This window comes from Myxocyprinus asiaticus, chromosome 50 (genome assembly GCF_019703515.2).
Source record: "Myxocyprinus asiaticus isolate MX2 ecotype Aquarium Trade chromosome 50, UBuf_Myxa_2, whole genome shotgun sequence".
Classification (NCBI taxonomy): domain Eukaryota; kingdom Metazoa; phylum Chordata; class Actinopteri; order Cypriniformes; family Catostomidae; genus Myxocyprinus; species Myxocyprinus asiaticus.
Window position 1 is genome coordinate 14,154,481 of NC_059393.1, and position 26,470 is coordinate 14,180,950.

Genomic DNA, 26,470 nt, shown 5'->3' on the forward strand with positions numbered 1-26,470 from the left:
CAGAGAGGAGGTGCACACTCTGACACACTGGTGTCAGGAGCACAACATCTCCCTCAATGTCAGTAAGACAAAGGAGCTTGTGGTGGACTTCAGGAGAAGAGATAGAGAACACAGTCCCATCACCATCAATGGAGCACCAGTGGAGAGAGTCAGCAGCTTCAAGTTCCTGGGTGTCCACATCACTGAGGAACTAACATGGTCCATCCACATTGAAGTCGTTGTGAAGAAGGCTCATCAGCGCCTCTTCTTCCGCCACATCCTCACACGGTTCTACACCTGCACTGTAGAGAGCATCCTGACTGGCTGCATCTCCGCCTGGTACGGCAATAGCACCGCCCACAACCGCAAAGCACTGCAAAGGGTGGTGCGAACTGCCAGACACATCATCGGAGGTGAGCTTCCCTCCCTCCAGGACATATATACCAGGCGGTGTGTGAAAAAAGCTCGGAGGATCAACAGAGACTCCAGCCACCCGAGCCATGGGCTGTTCTCACTGCTACCATCAGGCAGGCAGTATCGCAGCATCAGGACCCGCACCAGCCGTCTCCATGACAGCTTCTTCTCCCAAGCAATCAGACTTTTGAACTCTTGATCTCCCACAATCAAATACATCAGCACTGCACTTTATTACTCTTACTCTTATATCTCACACCTGTCATCAATTATATTATTATTATATTATATTCTCTCTTAACAACTGACTATCAACCGACAGCCTGAATGTCAATACAGTACAATACAACCTACTGTACATTCTATATATACTATATATACCTTTTTCATTGTATAATGTGTATTCTATATTGTGTGTATTGTATACTGTACATTGTATGTTATTATTTGTATATTGTGTTGTGTGTAATTATGTGTATATTAAATTTTAAACTGTGTTGTAAATCTGATGTTTATTGTAAATTGTCTCATCACTGTCACGACTGCTATGTTGCTCGGAACTGCACCCAAGAATTTCACACACTATTGCACTTGTGTATATGGTTGTGTGACAGTAAAAGTGATTTGATTTGATTTTGATATCATCAGTTATTACACTAATACAAAATGATATTGCTCCCACTACCCAATAAATAAAATAAATAATAATAATAATAAAAAAATATCTTTCATTATTTTGTAATTCTGAATTTCACTTGCAAAAATTCCTTGGTACCGTGGTACAGACGGTATCAGATGATATTACCATGGTACTTTGTCTTTGATGCTTGCCTTTACATGCCTGCATGATTACGATATGCACATGGTATTTATAAGTTAAATAACAAATACCCTCATTATTATAGATAATTCCTCTTGTTAAAATTAACACGCAACATAGTGAGGTCATGTGACACAACATTGCATACTACTGCTGAAAACGTTTATTCTTGTATATTGCGTACGGTTTCTCATTATTTAAAACAGTACTCTAAGTAGTATGCTATCAATCTATTTCGGACAAAGCCGACGTCGCCACACAGGCACGCGCCCAAGCCCCCAGTTGATTGGAGGAGCTCACCTGTTGTAATTAACGCGCGCAGCTCTGATTGCAAGCAGTATGTAAACTGGCATTAAAGCGTTTTAAGGGTTTCAGTTTATTAAATCCAGAGAGCGCGTCGAGATGACTAACCAATGCAACTACACCGTTGAGTCTGAGAACATTGAGGGCCAAGAGGCAAGTTTATTCGATAACATTTTACTCACTCAGGCAAAGTAGGCCGTTCAGGTTCATTTTATACACACAGAGCCTTCGGGCAAACAAATGAATGTACGTGGAGTGTGCTGCAGATTGAGTTTTATGGATTTGTTTTGTTTTTCTCAACAGAAGAAAGCTGTGGCGAAGAGAGGTGGAGTCATTTCATCCGTCCTCTGTCGAATTTCACAGTTTTGGCCAGTCAAGTTTACTGTGAGTAACCTCGATAACAATTCAAATGCACTGTGGGCGTTGAGTTACTGCAAGGCGCACTTTTGTGCTAGTGAGTAGCTGAAGACATGAGTAGCTGTCTGTTTTTATAAACAAATAGCAGGAAGATACTTAAAGTATTGCTTCATAATTTAAAAATCAATCAACATAGCCTTTACCTGTAGTGGTTAGGCATAACCTTGCTACACCAAAGAGCTTAAATTATCTTAAATTCAGGGTTGTGAGGGTTGATTTCAAATGTTAAAATACATGATGTAAAATGTAATTTGTAACATTCTGTTAGATTATTCATGGACAGTAATGTAATCTAATTACTTTGAATTACTATTGTACTAACAGGCCCCCCCCCCCCCCAGTCCCCCAAAATAAACTTATGAAAAGTACATTAATGGGAAAAAGCATAAATATCTTATGCAGTGTTGCTTCTAAAACAAGATAAAGTATATGTGTATTGTTTTAAGTATTTCTTAATATTTTTCTTTACAGGAAAACGATACAAAATTTCTCTAGATTTTTTTTTTTTCTTCAGTACATCTTTGTCCTAATTTCAAAGGTTTTACCAAAGAAAAATCAAACCGTATCGGAAATTTGCTTGATTTAAAAAAAATAAAAAAAATAAAAAAATAAACGCATGCCTGGCAACAGATGGATGTAAAACAGCTAGAAATAGCATTTTAGCTTAGCATAAAGCTAAATGTTCACATGACAATTTACACAAGGTTAACCATTTCTGCTGCTCCAGACTTCAAAAACCCACAGAGTGTACACAACGACATCTTTTTCTTTAATCGTATGTGGATTCTTTAATGACATCTCGATGCTAAGAACGCAGAGAACAAACTTGCGATCTTATGAAGACCAGTTTTACCAAGCTACTTTGAGAGAACAAACTCTGAAAAGTTATATATAAAGTATGAATGTAACTATTTTGATTGCCACCGAACTGCTGAATACGGTTACTAATATTTTGTATTTTAAATGCGTTATCCTGTTACATGAATTCAGTTACTCTCCAAACCTGCTTAAATCATAAGACGATGTTATATGGGCAATGGTGATCTGTTACTGGCGCAAGCTAGTTAAGCTGGTTAGTGTTTCAAATTGACTAGCTTGACCAGTGTAGACATGCTGGGTTGCTGTGAAAACCTGCATGAAAGTGCCTTATACTGATAAACCAACTTTAAGTTGTCATCGTGTGTGTGTGTGTGAGAGAGTTGTCCCATTTTTTTTTTTTTTTTTTTTTTCTTTCCCCCAAGGTATGTATTAAACTGAATCATTTACATTTTATGTTTGATCTTGTACACAGATGCGGGCTTTCCGTGGCTTATGGTGGCTGTTTGGGTTCTCTACGCCAGTGAAGGCCATCTCCCCACCCGCTAAGGAGAAAGAAGGTTCCCCTAAAGAAAGACATTGCAGAACAGTTCGGAAGCGTCTCCACAGGGTCACACGCCTGTTGATGGCCATCCTGCCCCGGCGCATCCAGAGCACTCTAGGTTTTCCGGTCTGCACCAGCATTGGCTGTGCTGTGTCCCCAGGTAAATTTAAACCACTATACTCTGAATTAGATTTTGCAGTTTGCATTGCACCAGTTGTGAATGACTCTAGTAAGTAAACAGAAGTTGTTTGTTCTGCTTCTAGAGGTGTGTTGTTCCCCGACCAAGCCCTGTGGCAAAGGAAGTAAGAGAAAGCAGGATGACCTGGATGAGGAAGAGGAGGCAGATCAGCAGTCCTGGGTGGAGGCACTCACTCAGGAGCTCGCCGAGGAAGACCACGCAGTTGATCCGGATTATGAGGTTTGCTTTACCTCACCCAGAAATTTTCTCTGATGCAGAGTCCAAGTCAAGTCGTATCTTAGTCTTTTGGCACTGGTGCAAGTAGAGTATTAAATCTCTTTTGGTAACTCTTTTCTCTATGCAGCATGTTAGTTTCATAAACACTGTTCCAGGATAATTAAAAAAAAAAAAATTATTATCCCCTTTTCTCCCAATTTTGAATACCCAATTCCCACTACTTAGTAGGTTCTCGTGGTGGCGCGGTTACTTGCCTCAATCTGGGTGGCGGAGGACAAGTCTCAGTTGCCTTATCTTCTGAGACCGTCAATTCGCGCATGACACCGTGGAGACACCGCACGTGGAGGCTCATGGTACTCTCAGCGATCCACGCACCCCATTGAGGGCGAGAACCACTAACGAGGTGGCTATCCCATGTGACACCCTTCCTAGCAACCGGGCCAATTTGGTTGCTTAGGAGACCTGGCTGGAGTCACTCAGCACACCCTGGATTTGAACTTGTGACTCCAGGTGTGGTAGTCAGTACTTGCTGAGCTACCCAGGCCCCCCCTCCAGGACGATTTCTAAGGATTTTCTAGGAAAAAATTTGCAAATGGCCTCATAGTTTCACAGAAGCTGCTTGAGAGGCTCCCTTGTATCTAAATAGTAGGGCTGGGTGTTGATACAGATTTTTCAGTTCTGAATTTGATATCAAATCGTATGGGAATATTTTGATTACAATGTCCATTTTGCTTCGACACTAAAGAAATGATCTCTTCTAGGTACATCTCGAAAAAATATTGATTTTACAAAGTTGTATTCATTTTTTTTTTCATATTGGTTGCGTTTTAGCTTTTAAAACGAAGTGTATTCCATCCATAAGTGTCTTGAAATTGCATGTTATATTTTTTGTAACATGTAAATCAGAGGTACTCCAAAGTTCCAAGAGGTCTGGTTTCTAAATTTCCATTCCAGCAAAGGTCTGGATAATATGTAGCTTTCCTAGTTATATGGCTAGGAAATTGTATATTGGGGGGCCTAGAGACAGCCAAAGTATTGGGGTCTGAGGGATCTTCTACCAAAAGATTAAAATATTTCATCAAGACTTCATCAGTCGAGGGCACTTGGATATGAATATTAAAAGAAGATCAACAGTTAGTTTTGAAGCTGAATGACAGTAGTACAGTTTAAATGTATATATCTATGGGACACAGGAGGCCTTTTGACAGAAAAAACATTGTATGGGGGTTCAGGGATGTCCTCTTGAGAGAATATTTATAAAAGTGTAAAAGCCTGAATGAACCATTTTTATATTTTCCTAAAAGTTAATGTTTTTGTCAGATAACTAGCACAAAGATTCAGAGCTTGGTCTGGATTGAAATGTCCTTCGATCCGGACCGGAGTCTGCTTATTGAGTGCCCCTGATGTAAATGGTACAAATTATGCATGTAAACATTAACATTAGGCTTGTGATTGATGCCTTTTTCACGAATCGATAATCAGAATATTTTCTCGATGATTGCAATCTATATCTGCTTTTTCAGATATAAAATGTGCCAATCGTTGCACATTTTTTGTCTTTTCCTAAATATTTCTCGGCAGGGTAACTTAAAGGGGGCCGCACACCGGATGTGTCTGATGGACGTTAACGATTGATCAAAATCGATTAATTATCATTAATAATTTGATCGATTGATTAATTTCAGGATAAATGTGTTCTGAAATCAAGCCAGCAGTGTTTGATGAGGCTTTCTATACAGTCACCTACCGCTAGAGGCCACTTGCGGGCTGCATCTCACTATCCGGTTCACAGAAGATGTACAGATCAGAGATGAAGCGGGCTCAATGTAAACAGTGTTGGAGCATTTCTCTTTAACAATGTTTTCTGCACACACTGTGATAGTGTGTTAAAGTACATGACAAAAAGCACTGATCTCCTTGTTTCATTCCAACCTACAATTACGTCAGCAATTGCGGGGAAAGCACCATCTCACCATCGTCCCCTTAGAAACAGTATGTTAAGTACTGTGTTTACACAGCATGTTATGATTTGACTTAATTTCAAATAAAAAGTCCAAAGTTCTGAAATTTGTATGTGATGTATCTTGTATACAAGTTATTTTTAACAGTAGCCCAATTCATTAACCGTAATTCACAAATTCATACAAAAAATTGTATTAATACAAATGTATTAAATACACAGAACTAAGAATATTTTAAGAGGAAAATGCCAGTACTTGCATTCCTTAAGTGTATTAATGTAAATTATAGTTAAACAATAGTGTACCTGCACATTATTTGGAGTCCTCCATGTGCGTTTTACGATGTTAACGATTAATTGATCATTAATTTCCATGACGATCGATTATGAAAATGTCTGAAAATGGACATCACTAGACGACATGGCATGTTCTTAAATGTAGAATTATTTTCTATAAATGTATGCACCCTGCCACTACCGCTCTGCATCTTTTGGCTGTGCCCAGCTATAAATCTGGAGGCTGCTGAAATTCTGCTGCACCACGGAGCACAACTCGCATAGTTTTCTATTTAAATTCGACCTAAATCATTACCAAAGGATATAGATTATTTACACACTGGATGATATATTGTGTAGATGTATCTTTCATATAGCCTGCACAATGTAGTTTTCAGTTACAAGAATGTCTTTTTGTGTTTCGGCAGCTTGAATGAAACCTATTCAAGGCTACATACAGAGAAATTGCATAATAAAGGTAGCCGTTTCTAACCGTTCAGTTTGCGCAGTTGCACCAGTTTCATCTGCTAACATGCAAACTCATCAACGTCACTTTGTTCGTTCTTGAAGTACAAAAACCTTCATAAGTTTTGTAACTTGTAAACTTTGGACTGCCACCTGCACTGTATCGATGTGTTCTTCAGTATTAAGTACAGTAAATGTTATAATGTGGTCTTCCAAAGCTATTATGCCAGACTACATTAAATGGAAGGCTAACCGACCGTGCATTGGAAAAGCACACAAATTAGGTTTCTAATTGAAATGTTGGCCTATGTTAATATATCGATGGCTCAAAAACATAGAGAAAATGATGTGATCAGTAGTAGATGTATTAATATTTTGATATTTCTAATTTACATTGATGTAGAACACATGCTAAATCGGTACTCAAGACCACCGGCATCAGTGGGGGAGCACAATATAACGAGAGATGATGGGCGTGTTTATTTACCTCCCCCTTTTTTTTTTTCTTTTTTTTTTTGTCAAAACTGACTGTAAAGATCAGAAAGGGCATCAAAAGAGACATTACTCAATGACAAATGGATTGCGTGGATCTTGTCTTTGGACACCCATTACATGAAACTAGTCAAACCAAACTTTTACTCGACACACAGCAAAAGAATCTCGGTGCTGAAATGTTTCACCAATATACTAAATCACTGGAGATTTAAATCTGAAAGTTTACCCTGGCTAATCACAATCGCCTCAGTCTGGGTGGCGGAGGAAGAATCTCAGTTGCCTCTGTGTCTGAGACGGTCAATCTGCGCATTTTATCATGTGGCTTGCATTACGCGGAGACATGGCGTGTGTGGAGGCTTCACGCCATCCACTATGGCATCCACGCACAACTCTCCACGTGCCCCACCGAGAGCGACCCATATTATAGCGACCACGAGGAGGTTACCCCATGTGACTCTACCCTCCCTAGCAACCTGGCCAATTTGGTTGCTTAGGAGACCTGGCTGGAGTCACTCAGCATGCCCTGGGATTCGAACTTGTGAACTTCAGGGGTGGTAGTCAGCGTCTTTACTCCCTGAGCTACCCAGGCCTCCGGAAAATTTATTTTTACCCAGTACATCTAAATAGTGTTGCAATATTCTGAGTAAATATTTCTCATTGTAGGGGACTTTTGCAATTTAAGTTATTTCTCGAATCCATTTCAAAGATATTTCCAAATCTAGTAGAAAAGTCTTTGGTTATGTTTTCTGACAAGTGCGACTGACGTTTATTGCCACTTTATTTTGGGATGGTCAATAGCAGTGAAACCCATTTAGTGAGAACTGTACTTGTGCTGTTATTAGTGTAAATTTTGGAGATGCTTTACTCATATCTTCCTTTAGCCCAGTGCAGTTGAGACGGACAGTGAAGAATATCGGTCACACAATGACACAGAGAGCGACTTGGAAATCGAAAAGGGTGTTGTTGTGATCAAAGATCTGACGAAGGTATAGTTTGTTTTTCTGTCTTTCTCTTTGGCTTTTATTTATAATTAATCCGAGCTTTAAATTTCATTTCATGCATGTTTATATTGCAGGTAGTTCCTCCAGAGGCCTAATGATGGCAGTGTGTGCTAATGATGGTATGCAATCAAGATTATTGCATCAGTTGCAGAATGTGTTCGTTGATTCCATTCTCTGGCGTTGCCTTTTCTTGGCAGGTTTTTGGTCTCAATCCAGTGCTTCCCAATCTGCTTATGTCTTAAGTTCTTTTTGTATGTTTCAATGTTAAACTGCTAAATAAAGCTAGTGTTTGTAGTACAACCTAGTGTCTTGTGTGTAGTTTGGCCAGTAGATGGCAGATGCTTGTAAGTTTTGATGTCTAGGTGGACAATGTTGTTGCACATGGACTTCTATTAAATATTCAGTGAGATTTAATTAAAAAAAAAATCTAGTTTTTAACATTATGCTGTGTGAACATTGTCGTCTTTAACACTATTAGTCATTTGTGCTAGTATTCAATTACTATTTGGGCTGTTTCATATGAAATTGCAGATAGGAAACCCTAGAAAGGACAGGATTTGTCTTTCAATTAATTATTTGAAGAATTGTGCTACTTCAGTCAGCATGTGACTTATTCATTCTGTGAGCAAAAGTGTCTGAAATGGTGGGGGGGCGGGGGAAGAATTGAAGTATTTGTCTGATCATTTTATCTTAAATATCGTGCCCCATGTGGCAACTCACTCATAAAATAAAACTAAGTTGCTAATGTTTTGAGTCTTCCAACTTGTGACAGTACATGGATTATACATTTTTCAAAAAGTATGTTTCTTTAGTGCGCTTCAGTACATATCAATCTTGGTAGCTTTCTGTACTTTATTTAGGGCAGGCCCCCCCCCCATTATCCAACAAGTTGTTTACAGACGCCACAACTATCTATGAGCCTTTCATCTTTGAGGGACAAATAAACTCAGCTGATACAGGAGGTGTATGTGCAAATGGTGCCTAAATTACAACCACTTGAGTCTGACAAGGATATGAGCACTCATTTCTGTAGGCACTACCACCTACACAGGCTCAGGTCTCTAAGATGTAGCTGAAGGTGAGCACAGTTCTGCTTGCTTGAGAGGATCGTGTAAATTGTTGCCAAGGACTCCTAACAGCCCTTTTTGCCACCAAGAATTAATTTTCCAGTTGCATATGGCAGAGAAGTCCAGTTGATGATCTCATTGAGAACTTGAGCTGGCAAAGAAATTAGTCGAAAATAAGTCGAGCACATCGGTATTAGTTGAGGACAACTGTTTATAAAGTGTGTAGATTTTGTACTGATAGCCTCACAACACAAAATTGCAAATATGATTGGCTCTTACTACTAATATAATATAAAAATAGTAAATAGTATGGGAGTATGCAATTCCGAACATAGTCATTGAGTTTCAAGGGGCCTTAAGGGGTGGTCACATTAGACTTTATGTAATATATTATGTAATATTTCGACACCACAATGGACAGGATATGATGTCATGTGCGAGGGCTTCTGGTTTCAGTAATCACGAATAATATAATTTAAAATGTTATACCATCCACTCACCTCCCTCCAACAATATAAACACGCATTGGAAGTTATGTGTTGCTGTGCATGTAAAAGTTCTCTATGGTGGTTACTGCCCTGGTTGGGAGTCAATGCAGAAGTGTATGCATGTCCATATTAAGTAATAGAGTGATTCAGGGCAATCATCAAAATGGTTTGTTGCCTTAGCTGGGTGTGTTTTTCAATGTATTCCAACTGTAACTAGGCAGTGAAGGAAGAATGTAGTGAAAAACGATTGTTCTTGGATGCTTTGAAAATAGCATAGATGCTGGTGGGGGAGAAGTCTTTAAAGTATAGATAAGATCTATGGTCTGCTGGGATTTCTTAGCTGGCGGGTTTTTTTTTTTTTTTTTTTTTTTTGAAGAGGAGACGGTTGAGTCTTGGGAGAGCTGTGTTTTTAGTGCGCCTGAAATAGCGCGTCTACACCAGGAGCACCCCTTATCCCCACTTTTCCTTTTTCCTTTAATGTAGATGTTGCTTTGAAAGATTCAGCTGTGTGCAAGTTCGAAGCTTGATATGCTCTAAAAGTGTCTCTACATCGCTATACAAGTCCATATTTTCAGATTCACAAATGCTGTTTCCTTGAGTTATGCTTAGAAGACACCGTTTAAGGTGCTGGGTATTAACTGTAGATGATTTTATGGTTATATAATGTCCTTGTCATGGCTTGGATTTTCTCCTTTACCTTGAGGTAACCTCAGGCAAGGTGTCGAGGTACACAGATGCCCTGCTGTGATTTGGCACCCAAAACTGCATCCCTCAGTATATTCTGACTGCCTCCTCATCGTCACCTTCCTTGAATGACAATGGGTGTTGGACTGCATGAGAGCACATTTTCTGACCTGAATACTATTAACAGCTAGATTACCTTGTACTCCACTTTGTTGTAACCTGATTCTATGTAGTTTTATAATAAATTACTGAGGTCATTGCACCTACACACACACATATATATATATATTTTAGGGATGGGCATTTTGGTCATTTAGTCTACTTGAGTACTCGGACTAATTACTCGTTGAGTACTCGAGGGGCAATGACATATACATAATTAAGCAATATCAGGCTACCACCCCTGGAGTTCGCTAGTTCGAATCCCAGGGCGTGCTGAGTGACTCCAGCCAGGTCTCCTAAGCAACCAAATTGGCCCGGTTGCTAGGGAGGGTAGAGTCACATGGGGTAATCTCCTCATGATCACTATAATGTGGTTCGTTCTCGGTGGGGAGCGTGGATGCCGCGGTGGATGGCGTGAAGCCTCCACACGTGCTATGTCTCCGTGGCAATGCGCTCAACAAGCCATGTGATAAGATGCGCGGGTTGACGATCTCAGACGCGGAGGCAACTGGGATTTGTCCTCCGCCACCCGGACTGAGGTGAATCACTACATGACCACGAGGACTTAAAAATCACATTGGGAATTGGCCATTCCAAATTGGGAGAAAAAGGGGAAAAATAAAAAAAATTAAGCAATATCACACGAGCAAGAGTGTGATATGGCCCTATATCAGCACTGCTGTGATTCGGCCATAGGCACGAGGCCGCAGGACAAGTGCCAAAGTTAATCAAAGCAGTGCTGATTTAGGGCCATATAGCATGATTGCAAGTGTGATATTGCTTATATACAACAGTTCAATGAACAAGTAAATAAAAATAAAAAAATAGGAAAAACTGAGCACGGTCACAAAAAACGCATTTGTGCATGAAACTACTTTCTTACGCAACTGAATCTGCCGTTGCTGGTTCAAACCAAATGATATGTCCAAGCCTCTCAAAAACATCACTTCAGAACTACTAGTATCACGTTTCTAACATGTTATTGGAGAAACAAGGATGTGTGTGTGTGTGTGATAGAGAGAGAGAGAGAGAGAGAGATGGAGCATGTGCAATCACCTGTTGTTGATGCTGAAGTGTGTTAATCAGCTTTCTGAAGATAATGTCATTTTGGTAAATTGCATCCTATTTTCTCAGTGGAAAAATAGCTGTCCAAACGGGGGTATTCCTCCCTATTTCGCGGTAGCTGGTGCGCAAGGGTCTTTCACTATAGAAACCGCAATGTCCTCTGCCATTTTGTCCTCTCCAATGTGGAAAGTCCGGTAAGAGCGCCTTGAGTTTGTGTAATTAATCAGTCTGTTGTGTCTCTCAGTTGTTAAAGTCGTTTAAAGCTATTTCCTAGCTGTAGTAGTAATACGAGCGATCACAGAAGTGCTGTTGAATATAAACACTGAGTGACGCTGGCTCACTTCACATCACCAACTGGCTCATATTATACACAAAAATGGTCTTTTGCCGACACCTGCTGGCTAAAATATGTAATGTCACAAAATTAAATGTAAAGACATTAACACATCTGCACTGCTCTTATACTAGTTTAGAACGGCACGAACACAAGCGGAGTGATACACACAGTGAAGCGTCCGAGTGATGATGGTGTGAGACCATCAACACTCATGGAACGTCTCTCGTCCAATCAGATTCGAGGACCGGAACTAACTGTTGTATATTTGTATATATAATTACATGTCTGACAGATGTCTTTGGCTGCTGCATTGCGTCTTGTTCCAGTGTATCGTCTATTCATTATTATAGGCTGTTATAAAATAATCTGTTACAAAATGTACAAAAGATTGCATAATCAAATTATAATTCATCATATTTTGTCATTATGTTAAGATTCGCTGCCCAACTCAATGAAAGAATGGGCACAATGCGCATCTGTCTGTTCTTCCTTCAGGTTACCGTAGTAATTCTAGTAAAGGTGCACCAGTTTTTTTTAGTGACTGTCTGAACCGTCTATTTCAAATCGCAGTTGGATAAACAGGAGACACCAAAACCATAGAGTTTTTAATATGTGTGTTATCGGTGTTTTAATATGTGTGTTAAGTTGAATTGCAGTTTTGAAGATGCTGCATTCTGTTCCAATTAGCTTCGCTCTGTCTAGCTGTTTGAAACACTCGCAGTGCTTTGAGTCCATTGCCATACGCGTGTTTGTGTGTGTCTGCGTGCGTGTGTGTGTGTCCAAGTGTTCATTCCTGTGGGAAAGCCACGATGCTCCGTATTGTTGTTGCTGTGATTCATGAAGCATTCCATTCAACTCTGAGAATCAGAATATCCACGTTTCAACTGGGGAAGTGCAACGGAATGACACTTTATGTCGGACTTCTAACTTGAAACTTGTGCGGAAATCTTCAACTCCCATTTCATTGAGATACAGGTGTGTGTTACGTCACCCAGGGCAGGGAGGTTTACAGTCAGTGACAAACATTCACTTTTATAAAATAATATCCATTAATGAGTCAAAGTTATTACAGTAAATGATAATAAAACATGTTTAGCAAACGTTTTGCAGAGACAAGTGTTCAAAACGGTTAATTACATTCTCTTTTGTTTATTGTAACGATAGCATTGTACTGTCATATATCAGTTTGGTTGCTATGAGACGTCTCAGACAATCAATGTACCCCTCAAAATCACAACGTAATCAATCTCAAAATTAAAAATAAGCTCCCTCTTTGATACTTTCGTGTTTAGTTGTCAGGTAATTGTCACTGAATTTTGAATTGAGAAGTCACATCATGCGTGATCTCCATCGATCATCGTTTTAATAATCGATCATTGCTGCCACGTCCGAGTACTCGTGCCCATCCCTAATATATACAGTATATGTCGTTCACAAAACTTAAACAAAAAGGGCACTCAGTGGCCAAGTAATCACACAAACATGTCAATAATTCTTGTTGGAACAGTCTCTCTCTGCCACTCTGACACCTCATGCGCCTATTTATTTCTCCCTCCGCCATCACTACAACAAGATGGTGTTAACAGGTGTTAGAGATAATGATTACCCAGGTGACGAGCCTTACCGCTCGCTCTCTCCCGCAGACAGATACACGACCACACCCCCATCACCACATGCCCCCACCACCCGACTCAGGCCAGGACCCCCCCATTTCTGGAGAGAAAGTCAGCCACAGCCATCTGTGCCCCGGTCTGTGGATCACCTAAAATTTGAACAGCTGAATTGCCAGGTACCAACGGGTTATCCGAGCATTGGTATCCTTCATGCGGTGGAGCACTGAAGTGGGGCATGATCTGAACAGAGGGTGAAGGCCCGCCCCTAGCGGAGAGTGAGGGCAGCCCACTTGATCGCTAGACACACCTTCTCCACGGTGCTGTACTTAGTTTCTCTCAGCTAGAGCTTACGAGTAATGTACAACACCGGTTACTCCTCCCCCTCCACCTCCTGTGAGAGCCCCGCCCCCAGCCCTCTGTCAGATGCATCCATCTGCAAAATAAAGGGGAAAGATAAATTAGGAGCATGTAAAAGGGGCCCCCTTTCTAATAAGATCAGTAAGCAGGCTGGTGACATCAGAGTAACTAGGCACAAACCTTCGGTAGTAGACAGCCAGCCCCAGAAATGCAGCGACCTCAGGACAGCTCTCAGATGTTGCATGTGCCGCCTCCAGTCATTACTATAAATAATAATATTGTCTAAATATGAGGCGGCATATGCTGTATATGGTCTGAGAACTTCATGAGATGCTAGAACGTGCCGGGGGCCCAATCAAACCAAACGGAAGGATCACAAATTGGTGTAAGCTGAACGGTGTGGAAAAAGCAGTTTTTTTTCTCAGGAGATTGGAGTTAAAGGGATCTGCCAAAAAATTGAGCCGCGCCCAACCAATCGAGCAACTCGTTAGAGCTTGAGGTGGGTAGCAATACAAGCACTTTATCTCTCGGTGCGAAATTCCCGTAGTCGAGTGCCCCTGTCATACAGTAGGCTTTGACGTTCCTGAGCTTGGAGCAAATTCCCGTGTTAGTGCCATAGTGTGGAGTTTTGCTCTACGATCAAGAACGTATTGAATTTCATTCTTACATTTTGAAGGTCCCTCCTCCCAAGCTTCCCATATGACGTTGAGCACGCCACACGGCCGACACCCATACAGCAGCTCGAATGGGGAAAACCCTGTGGAGGCTTGTGGGACCTCTCGTACTGCAAATAACAAGGGATCGAGCCACTTATCCCAATTTCTAGCATCCTCGTGTACGAACTTTTGAATCATAATTTATTTATATATATTTTTTGTTTGTACTTTTCTACCCTTTTCTCACAATTTGGAATATCCAATTCCCACTACTTAATAGGTCCTTGTGGTGGCGCGGTTACTCACCTCAATCCGGGTGGCGGAGGACAAGTCTCAGTTACCTTATCACGTGGCTCATTGTGCATGACACCACGGAGAATCCCAGCATGTGGAGGCTCATGCTACTCCCCGCGATCCATGCACAATTTACCACACCTCCCATTGAGAGCGAGAACCACTAATCGCAACCACAAGGAGGTTACCCCATGTGGCTGTACCCTCCCTAGAAAACGGGCCAATTTGGTTGCTTAGGAAACCTGGCTGGAGTCACTCAGCACACCCTGGATTCGAACTTGTGACTCCAGGGGTGGTAGTCAGCGTCAATACCTGCTGAGCTACCCAGGCCCCCCCGAATCATAATTTTTAAGGTTTTATTAAATCGTTCCACCAACCCATCTGTTTGTGGGTGGTAAATACTGGTGCGAATCGATTTATTACCTAATAATTCGTACAGTTCACGTAGTGTTTGGGACGTAAATGTAGTGCCTTGATCAGTAAGGATTTCTTTTGGAATCCCCACTCCGGAGATAATTCTGAAGAGTGCCTCCACAACACTATGTGCTGAGATGTTTCGCAGGGGCACTGCTTCCAAATATTGCGTTGCATAGTCCACCAGAACTAATACAAAGCGATGCCCGCGTGCTTTCAAAGGGGATCTTGATTAGCGTTAGAGGGCGCAATGGAACTTTTGGGGTTGCTGGTGGATTCACCAACTGGCATTCACAGGAACGTTCGCAAGTGGTGTACGGCATGCCGTGAATGCCAGTTCATGGGCCATTATTCGTTAAGCATTTTTTCATGACCTAGATGGCCAGCCATTGGAATATGGTGAGCCACCTGGAAGATGGTTTCCCGATGGCTCTTCGGTACTAATAATTGGGTTGTATTTTGTTTTGTTGGAGTGTCCTGCATCACTCAATACAACCTATCTTTGATAATTGAAAAATATGGGTATTTGAGTGTGACGTTTGACTGGAGCTGTTGACCATCGATTACTCTCACTTGGTCAAACGCATGTTTGAGGGACTCGTCACGTGACTGCTCTAGAGGGAAATCCCCCTCAGGGAACCCTCTGAGGACGGGAACTCCATCTCTTGCGTCATCTTGACACGGAGCAGATGTAGACGGCCCTGGCTCCGCCTCTCCAGCCATAACATCGCACGTCACACACCGAGACAACATTATGCAGGACCCATCCACACATATTTCCTTTAATAAATTCTTAAAATCAGCCCAATTCGTTCCCGTAATCAGCAGATGGGTGAGGGAATTAACCTCTGTCTCTATTATTTTTTCCCCTGAATAGCATCTTAGTGGTAACCACCGGATACATGTGAATATCCCCATGCACACATCGTACCTTCACCCATTTACCCATGCCCATTTTTGCACCAAGCAGTCGGTATATGATACGCCCATGCCCGATCGGTAGTGGCCTGCAGAGCGTCATCCAGTCCAGTGTCACCACCTCCATTGCCGAGCACTGATCCTGGAAGTACCCGACTTCCCCGCAGCCCTAACAGACCGGCTCAGGCTTCCCTACCACACTCATAGGGGCGGTCCTGTCAACATGGGGAGGAGAGCGGAGAGAGACAGGAGAAGTGGGGGACACAGACAAAGGGAAGGACCCCGTAGATCGGGGAAGGGGTTTGGGTGGGGTTCCTCATCACTGATCCTCCACCTGGTCGTCTAATGGTTAGACGGAGACCTGGAGAGGCCTACAAGCCACAATGTCTCGCACCCACTGTGAAATTTGGTGGAGGATCAGTGATGATCTTGGGGGTGCTTCAGCAAGGCTGGAATCGGGCAGATTTGTCTTTGTGAAGGACACATGAATCAAGACACGTACAATGTTATCCTGGAAGAAAACTTGCTTCCTTCTGCTCTAACAATGTTCCCCAACTCTGAGGATTGGTTTTTCCAGCAGAACAATGCTCCATGCCACACGGTCAGGTCAATTAAGGTGTGGATGGAGGAGCACCAGATCAAGACCCTGTCATGGCCAGCCCAATCTCCAGACCTGAACCCCACTGAAAACCTCTGGAATGTGATCAAGAGGAAGATGGATAGTCACAAGCCATCAAGCAAAGCCGAGCTGCTTGAATTTTTGCACCAGGAGTTGCAAAAAGTCACCCAACAGCAATGTGAAAGACTGGCGGAGAGCATGCCAAGATGCATGAAAGCTGTGATTAGAAATCAGGGTTATTCCACCAAATATTGATTTCTGAATTCTTCCTCAGTTAAAATATTAGCATTGTGTTGTTTTAAAATGAATATGAACTTGTGTTCTTAGCATTATTCGATGTCTGTAAACATGGCATCTTTTTTGTTATTTTGACCAGTTGTCATTTTCTGCAAATAAATGCTCTAAATGACAATATTTTTATTTGGAATTTGGGAGAAATGTTGTCAGTACTTTATAGAATAAAACAAAAATGTTCATTTTATTCAAACACATAGAAACTGATAATTTTGCAGTGGCCCCTTAATTTTCCAATCGGTTTTTGCTTAAACCGTTTATGACCTTACCCCTATAAAGGAAAGACATTTTAGGTGTTTACAAGACACAATGTTGGCTTTATGCTAATAAATACCAAAAATCTTTTTTTTTTTTTTTTTTTTTTTTTTTTTTTTTTTAATCTGGCAATGCAACAAAACCAATTTTAGGTAAGATATGAAATCATCTGATTATTCTATGCTTTTGACATGAAAACATAAACTGGCATGTACGCAACACTTGAGCAGATTGGATAAGCTGGTAAGAATGCCGGAAAATGTGTTTACATGCAAAGCGAAATCAAGGTAATGGGCAAAAATCTATGTGTGCTGTTTTTTGCTTAAACCGTTTGACCTCGCTCTCATAAAAATAAAAAAAAGGCATAATTGGTGTAAGAATGTGCATGTTAACATGCTCAATGACCGAATTTTCATTTTTGAGTAAACTAACCCTTTAAGACTATTCTTTTGCTGCTTTGCTGTTTAGGTATTTCCTTCTAGATTGCAAATCTTGTTGAATACTGTACTGAATTCTTACATACATTTGATCGGTCCCTGCAGCATTAAAAGAAATGCCACATCCATTCAAGGGTTTCTGTGTTGAATTGTGCATTTCCCCCCCACAAAAGCTGCTGCTGAGTGCATTGTTAACCATAGAACCACAGAAGATTTTTCACATGATCACTGCAGTGTGACGACACAGCTGTCAGATCATTCTTCTTTAATCTACGTGGCTACGTCGAACCCCTGCTGCCTGATAATAATGTGATGCTCTATATCGTACAGCATAACTCTCGGCAGGCTTTTCTCTCTTCCCACCCCTACCTTATATGGGTACTCTGCAATTCTACTGCAAAGGTGCAGTGCCAGAGTTCGTTTTCAGGAGAGGCTGATTAAAGCATTAAATAAAAAGACTCATTGCTAGAAAGGACCCTGTTGAACAAAGATACTTCACCACAAAGATATTTAGTTGGACTAAACTGTTGTTTTGACTTGAAATGTTGGCTATTTCGTGGTGCTTTTCTGTTAAAACCATAAAATTAATATTATAAATGGGATAATTCTGACTCTTAATTCTGATTGTATGTCCCATGTTAGAAGCCGTTGTAAATGTTGATTAAAGGTCTAAAGATACTCCACACAAGTACGTCAACGCAGACGCTTCTAGCGACGCAAGCTTGATTTCGTGCATTGTTGCATTCTAAAATGTGTCTTAGCAACCGGTCTCATGAGAAGTCTTAATAACAGTACAAGATGGCTAAATCATGTGAGTATAACGCTTACAACAAAAACTTATGACTTTTACTCCCATAGAGAAAAATAAACAAATCAATTAACAGTGTTATAATGATTTTTCATAAGTATAACCGCTAATCTAAACCTAACCATAAAGTCTGTCTCCTTACCTAAACCTCAAACCCATGATTTTAATATGAAATGAGTAACCAAATTTGTTCACAGATGTTTCCTTTGTTAAAATATAGTGTTGTAAAGGAGGCTAGCTAATATTTTATGTTTATTGTATTGATTTTTTGGTCTGATGCCTTTTTGTCTGATGTATTTTGGTCTGAGGTCTTTTGGTCTGAGGCTTTTGGTCTGATGCCTTTTGGTCTGATGTCTTTTGATCTGAGGCCGTTTGGTCTTATGACTTTTAATCTGATGCCTTTTGGTCTGATGTCTTTTGGTCTGAGGCCGCATGGTCTGATGCTTTATTGTACGATACTTTAGACATGACATTTTTTTCCTGAGACCTGATTCTGCCTGATGTCTGAGAACTGACACTGAGGTCTGAGAATGTCCTGAAATGAACACTGTACATACCCAATCTTACGATTTCACCATCTTGTATGAATTATTAAGAGTTGTCATGAGACTTTGTTGGTCAGACAGCAATTCATAACACAATGCAATTACATGCTGCATTCTTAAAGTTGCCACTAGGGGCACTATTGCGGACATTACCGTGAACTGTCCACTTCTACAGTGAATTTTCTCTGTTAAGTTTACTAATGTCATTGCGAACAGTTTGAAGAGAAAAAAAAGGTTTGAAGAGAATATTGCTGAGCAAGTAAGGTAAAATCTGTATATTTATTACAACTTACCTAAATAATAACATACCCCGCTAAATGGTACAAACTTTTGAAGGTAACTTTATCACCCTCTAGAGTACTTTGGTTTGTTACTGTCAAAGTAACGCAAACGCACATAACATGATCAACCAGACTGTTTACTTAATATTGGTGTCTTTAGTCATATTGCTGTTCTCGTTATTTAATAAATGCAATTTAAGCCACTTTAGGTTGTGTATTATTGTGCTTTTACCAGACTTAATTGGGTTTTAGGCTCTCTGATTAATTTTGTTCCTAAGAACAGCCTTTACTCATGGTAAAATCACTGTAACGGCAGCCTCTTGTGGCTTATTGTTCTATTATAAAGAAAGATGAAGGCGATGTCCTCAGTTTAACATTGTGACATTTGTTGCCTCTGCATCTGTTATTCTGTTCAAATTCATGTTTGAACAGACCGACATGTTAGTCAAATTCAAAATCAATTTGATCTTTTAATGTTGCAGGGACATTTAGGCTAAGGGAAAGCCTTGTCCCTGTGCAGCTTGAGTTGTTGAAATCAGACCCATCAATCATTTTCAGGATTTGCAAATCAAAACAGCGCAAAGCTGTCACTTGAATTCTGTCTATTCACTTTGAATTATTTTTAATGGATAAAACCTGTTATGTTTCTTTATAAACCATGTTTCACATGGCCACCTTCATTTATCTGTCCACTTTCAGGCTTTTAAGAGAGCAAAAGCACGCAACTCCTGGTATTGTCGACAAAGTGTTATCATCAGCTAATTCTTTCTAAACCTTTTTCCTTTGTTTTCCCTCAAAAGTCATAACATTAAGATTGAATGGATTTATTGACTTGTGTTGATCATCCATTGCATTGTTGAAGTCTTCACCTTCTGTCACAGGCTAATTACTCAAAATATAAATATAGTATAAAATAATTCAGTTTGGTAATAATATGGAATGCCATTCAGTATTTGGAAAGGAAGATAACATTCACTTTATGAATGTTTTATAAAACAAATTGTAAGGGGGTTCAGTGGAAAGGAGGCGGCGAGAACCGGCTTAAAAATATAAATAATAGTTTAATAATAAACTTAACCAAAAACACACAACCATAAACACACAGTACAGCTGCCTGTAATTTTCTCTCTCTCTCGTACTGTCGTCCCCTCTCGCCTTTTATCCCTCGCGTGCCCCATCAGGGGACCTGGCGTGCGTCATTCCATCCCGGCCCCGCCCTCCTCGGCTCTACACTCCTCCCGGCTTTGCCTCAGGCCGGGGAGGTCCCGGCATGACGTACATCCCCCCTTCCTCTCCGGGGGGCGTGCCTTGCGCCCTGACTGCCGGTGGGTCATCCCCGCCTTCCTTGACCTGGGAGGAGACAGGAGGGGAAGAACAACAACAACACAAAATAGGCGAGGGAAAGGCCAACACGGAGGGACAGAGAGAGAGAGAGAGAGAGAGGAGAGAGAGAAAAAGAAACTCACTGGTTCTCTGATGCGCCGTCGCGTAGTCCTCGATCACTCCTCCACCCTCTCAGGCGGACGGCACTCCTCCCCGGGGGACGGGAGGGCACTCCTCCGCCCCCGGCAGCAGCTCCCTCGCTCCAGGTGGTCGGGGAGTCCCGTCCCCACTCGCCTCGCAGACGGCGGCCGTTCCCCGTGTCTGGGTGGTTGGGCTACTCCGTCCCCCGTCGGATGGCGGCGGCGCTCCCCTGGGTGGACGGCAGTGTCAAGGACTCTGCGACGGGAATCCCTCCTCCCTTCCGGGTTTCGGCACCAGTGTAAGGGGGTTCAGTGGAAAGGAGGAGGCGAGAACCGGCTTAAGAATATAAATAATTGTTTAATAATAAACTTAACCAAAAACACACTACCATAAACACACAGTACAGCTGCCTGTAATTCTCTCTCTCTCTCTCGAACTGTTGTCCCCGGCCACCTTTTATCCCTCGCACGCCCCATCAGGCTGATTGGGGACCGGGCGTGCGTCATTCCAGCCCGGCCCTGCCCTCCTTGGCTCTATACAAATGTACTCTCAAAAATGGACTACTTAAATTTCCACTGTTTTAGAATTAAATTAGCATTAAATTCTTTGTCGTAAAATATATCTAGCCATTAGAATCAAACGGTCACATTTTGGACAAAATGGCAATGTCTGGTGAAGGCTATATTTCACAGTAAATGCACAATAATCTGCTGTCAGCCTGGTTCAATTTAGGCCATATTTTTTTACTGATACAAGCTAAAGACATGAGCAGCCGTGTCAAGACTAACTGAAAATATTTTCTCACTTTATTAGAGCATAAAATTGCTTACGCATTCAATGTCAGTTTCATAAGCAGTTAAGAATTTAAAATGGTTTGTCTCACCATGTAAATTGGCATCCCACTTATGATGTGGAAGTTAAAGGGTTAGATCACCCAGAAATTAAAATTCTGTTGTCATTTACTCACCATCATGTTGTTTCATTTCATCTCTTTAAATATGATAAAACCTATTCCAAACAAGGTCTTATTTGGTATTTTTTTTATACCAAAACCCTTAATATAGTTTACACTTGAAATACACCCTCTAGCAGGTCCTGAGTCTTCAGACCATAGTGTTCTTAGGTCAATTACTTTCATGCAAACAATATTTTGACAAATTAATAGAGGCATTGTGGTGCAAGTGACTTGCATTTGTCAAACACATTTTATAAACATACACAGTGTTTTTGTATGTTTCTTTATTAGTACGGTCTTTATCCCTTTTGGATGCAAAGTTTAAATTAGTTTTAGAAACCAATTACTGTTGCTGCTAAAATTTTGCTTTATAAGCACAGGCTTCTGGTTTGAAACCACTCTGGACTCTTAAACCATGGGTAAGCATGCATAACTAGGTGAACGTTTTTAATAAGATTGGAACGGTATGATTTAAAATCAGACACAAGGAATGTGAAATTCTAGCTTTGTGTGGTATAACCCTCTGATGTGTGGTGTCCACTTCACTGGCTCGCAGTCTTCGCTCTAATTCATCCCAAAGGTGCTCTATCGGGTTGAGGTCAGGACTCTGTGCAGGCCAGTCAAGTTCTTCCACACCAAACTCACTCATCCATGTCTTTATGGACCTTGCTTTGTGCACTGGTGCGCAGTCATGTTGGAACAGGAAAGGGCCATCCCCAAACTGTTCCCACAAAGTTGGGAGCATGGAATTGTTCAAAATCTCTTGGTATGCTGAAGCATTCAGAGTTCCTTTCACTGGAACTAAGGGGCCAAGCCCAGCTCCTGAAAAACAACCCCACACCATAATCCCCCCTCCACCAAACTTCACAGTTGGCACAATGCAGTCAGACAAGTACCGTTCTCCTGGCAACCACCAAACCCAGACTCATCCATCAGATTGCCAGATGGAAAAGTGTGATTCGTCATTCCAGAGAACGCGTCTCCACTGCTCTAGAGTCCAGTGGCGGCGTGCTTTACACCACTGCATCCGACGCTTTGCGTTGCACTTGGTGATGTATGGCTTGGATGCAGCTGCTCAGCCATGGAAACCCATTCCATAAAGCTCTCTATGCACTGTTCTTGAGCTAATCTGAAGGCCACATGAACTTTGGAGGTCTGTAGCGATTGACTCTGCATAAAGTTGGTGACCTCTGCGCACCATGCGCCTCAGCATCCGCTGACCCCGCTCTGTCATTTTACGTGGCCTACCACTTCGTGGCTGAGTTGCTGTCATTTCCAATCGCTTCCACTTTGTTATAATACCACTGACAGTTGACTGTGGAATATTTAGTAGCGAGGAAATTTCACGACTGTACTTGTTGCACAGGTGCCATCCTATCACAGTACCACGCTGGAATTCACTGAGCTCCTGAGAGCGGCCCATTCTTTCACAAATGTTTGTAGAAGCAGTCTGCATGCCTAGGTGCTTCATTTTATACACCTGTGGCCATGGAAGTGATTGGAACACCTGAATTCAATTATTTGCATGGGTGAGCGAATACTTTTGGCAATATAGTGTATGTCACAACATAAATTCAACATGGCTGACGAAAATAGGGATGTACCAATACCTCTGGAATATTTACCATTGTCCTCTATTGCAATAGACCAATGTATAACTCTCTCAAAATACAACTGTGTAGGTGGGAGCGTGGTTGAGCACCGATTTGTGCCAAAACCCGGGAAGATGGAAGGATATGCTGCTATGGAGTCCTCGCCTCTGAAGTAGTCTTCAGAACCCTCGCCGCCATCCACCAGGCCCAACACCAGGTCCTCATGGAGCTGCAGACGGAACAGCAACTACGCTTCGAGATGCTCCTTGAAGCCCAACAGGAGGACCGGCGGGTCTTGCGGAGCTTGTTACCCCAGGACGGGGCGTCCGCCGCGACCCTGGTAGCAGCAAACCCCCACGTGATGCTTGCTAAAATGGGGGCTCAGGACGACCCAGAGACCTACCTGGAGCTGTTTGAGCGCACGACCAAAGCCCTAAAATGGCCGCAGGGGCAATGGGCTGTTCACCTCCTGCCACTGCTGACCGGGGAAGCCAAGCTCACGGCACAAAAGCTGCCAGTTGCCAACCTCCTGGACTACACTCATTTGAAGAAAGCCATCCTGCAACGGGTCGGCCGCAGTCCAGAAGAGCACCGCCAGCGGTTCCGCTGCCTGACGCTGAACGAGGTCAGGCGCCTGTTCCCTTTTGCACAACAGCTCCGTGACACCTGCCGGCAGTGGGTGCTGACTGAGGACGGGAGCGACGGTGATGACGTTATCAACCTCGTGGCTTTTCTCTCTCTCTTTCTCCCTCTTCCTCCCCTCCCCGTCCTCTTTTCCTGTTCCCAGGAAGCGGGGAATTCCTTCCCTAACCCTCTCCTCTCTCCCCCACATGCTGGTGAATCCGCTGCCCCAGGCGTGGGTCCGGGTCCGGGTCCCCAACGCGCCACGGGCTGCCCCCCCGATCGAGCAGGAGTGTACCGGATACCAGTGAGTTCAGAGGGGGGTACATATCAAGTCTTGGTGGATTCTGGTTGTAATCAAACCTCCATTCACCAAAGCTTGTTTCAGTCCGAGGCTTTGGATACAGGTAGGCAGGTGAAGGTGAGGTGTGTGCACGGGATATTCATGATTACCCATTAGTGACGGTCATCATTCAATTTCGGGGACAAAAGCATAGTGTCGAGGCGGCGGTTAGTCCCCGCCTCACCCATGGCGACGGTGGTTCCGGAGGGGGAGAAGCTCGGACCAGAGGTGAACTTAAAAGCCACCGATTGGGTCACCACTTGAGGAGACCACCTCTCACCGTCGCAGGGTGCGGAGGTTGCCAGGTTGCAAAGAGAATTCTCGGATGTGTTCTCGTCTCTTCCCGGTTGTACAAATCTCATAGAGCACCATATCGAAACTACCCCAGGGGTAGTGGTATGCAGTCGTCCCTGCCGATTACCCGAACACAAAAAAGAAGTGGTTCGGGAAGAATTAAAGGCCATGCTAGATATGGGGGTAATAGAAGAATCCCACAGTGACTGGGCCAGCCCGGTGGTGCTGTTTCCAAAGAGTGATTGCTCGGTCCAGTTCTGTGTGGATTATAGAAAAGTCAATGCAGTGTCTAAATTTGATGCATACCCAATGCCTCAGATTGATGAACTGCTCGATCAGTTAGGTGCGGCTCGCTTTTATTCAACACTGGATTTGACGAAGGGATATTGGCAGATCCCCTTAACTCCCATGTCCCATGAAAAAATTGCATTTTTCACACAGTTCGGCTTGCACCAATTTTTCACCCTTCCTTTCGGTTTGTTCGGGGCCCCGGCTACGTTTCAGCGGCTCATGGACCGAATTCTCAGACCGCACGCCACTTATGCTGCTGCCTATCTAGAAGACATCATCATTTACAGTAATGATTGGCAGTGGCACCTGCAGCATCTGAGGGCTTTCCTGAAGTCATTGTGACGGGCGGGACTCACGGCATTCCCTAAGAAGTGTGTAATTGGATGGGTGGAATTACAGTATCTGGGCTTCCACTTGGGTCATGGACAGTGTGGCCCCAAATTGATAAGACTGCAGCAATTGCAGCCTGCCTGAGACCTAAGACCAAAAAGGAGGTATGACAGTTCCTGGGGCTGGCTGGCCATTATCGTAGGTTTGTGCGTAACTATTCGACTGTCACCAGCCCGCTGTCTGATCTTACTAAAAAGGGGGCACCAGGTCCGGTCCAGTGGACGGAGCCATGTCAGCAGATGTTCATGCGTTGAAAGCTGCGCTTTGCGGCGGGCCGTTATTACACTTTCCTGATTTCTCTCTTCCTTTTGTGTTTCAGACTGATGCGTCGGACAGGGGGTTGGGAGGCGTGTTGTCCCAGGTGGTCGAGGGGGAGGAGCGCCCGGTGCTGTACATCAGCCGAAAGCTCTTGGTGAGGGAGTTGAGGTACAGCACCATTGAGAAGGAATGTTTGGCCATCAAGTGGGCGGTCCTTACCTTTCGGTATTACCTCCTGGGATGGCCTTCACCCTCTGTTCGGACCACGCCCTGCTCCAATGGCTCCGTCGCATGAAGCATACCAACGCGCGGATCACACGTTGGTATCTAGCTCTTCAGCCATTTAAATTCGAGGTGGTCCACAGACTGGTTACGCAGATGGCTGTCGCTGACTTCATGTCGCTGTTGGGGGTATGTGGAGGCCGGGGCATGGTTGAGCGCTGATTTGTGAATGGAGAGCGAGATCGGGAGATGAGAATGGTAAGGAGTCCCACCTCTGGGTATTATTTGGAACAGCTGTTTGTGATTTGCCATGAGAGCAGAGAGGGATAAAAAGGGGGCAGTCCAGACTGAAAAAGGGGAGAGAGAACGATACATGAAGCTGACTGTGTGTGATTGTGCTGAAAAGCCATTAGTGTGTGTTACAGCAAAAGAGTGTGGAAAATAAAAACTTACTTGGATTGTTTAACCGGCTCCCGCTTTCTCCTTAAGAAGAAAGCTAGTGACGTGTCACAACAACATTCAGAAAAAATAAGATGTGAGAGATTATATTCTTTTTTTCTCATCATTCTTGTCAAAAGAAATTTTTTTTTGTGATTTACTAATTCATGCTTCAAAGAGCTAATCTTTAACATCTATTATAACAACCTATTAACCCATTATGTTTCATATCATTCTCTAAAGACTTATAAATCTCAATTATATAACCCATTTTGTCTACTGTTGCTTTGGGTTTCAGGTTTCACTTTGTCCATGAATCATACACTGTTAAGGCTCCAATGACTGTCTTGTGTAAGTGCCGTGGGCTGGATCCTCCCAGCAGGACGGGTAGAGTACATGAGCC

The 26,470-nt window shown here is 42.6% G+C and overlaps 1 protein-coding gene across 2 annotated transcripts; it reads left to right on the top strand.

The window, feature by feature from the left end:
• The first annotated feature begins 1,452 nt into the window (after positions 1 to 1,452).
• Positions 1,453 to 8,178, top strand: LOC127439316 (uncharacterized). 2 transcript variants are annotated; one of them, XM_051695592.1, is made up of 6 exons: positions 1,453 to 1,900; positions 3,225 to 3,453; positions 3,557 to 3,711; positions 7,786 to 7,890; positions 7,980 to 8,024; positions 8,103 to 8,178. In XM_051695592.1, exons 1-5 carry the CDS (start codon positions 1,757 to 1,759, stop codon positions 7,998 to 8,000), a joined length of 654 nt encoding a protein of 217 aa, XP_051551552.1. In that variant the 5' UTR covers positions 1,453 to 1,756; the 3' UTR covers positions 8,001 to 8,024; positions 8,103 to 8,178. The 2 variants fall into 2 exon arrangements, with proteins under 2 accessions (XP_051551552.1, XP_051551551.1); XM_051695591.1 differs by having other exon boundaries at positions 7,980 to 8,171.
• Positions 8,179 to 26,470: the final 18,292 nt, after the last annotated feature.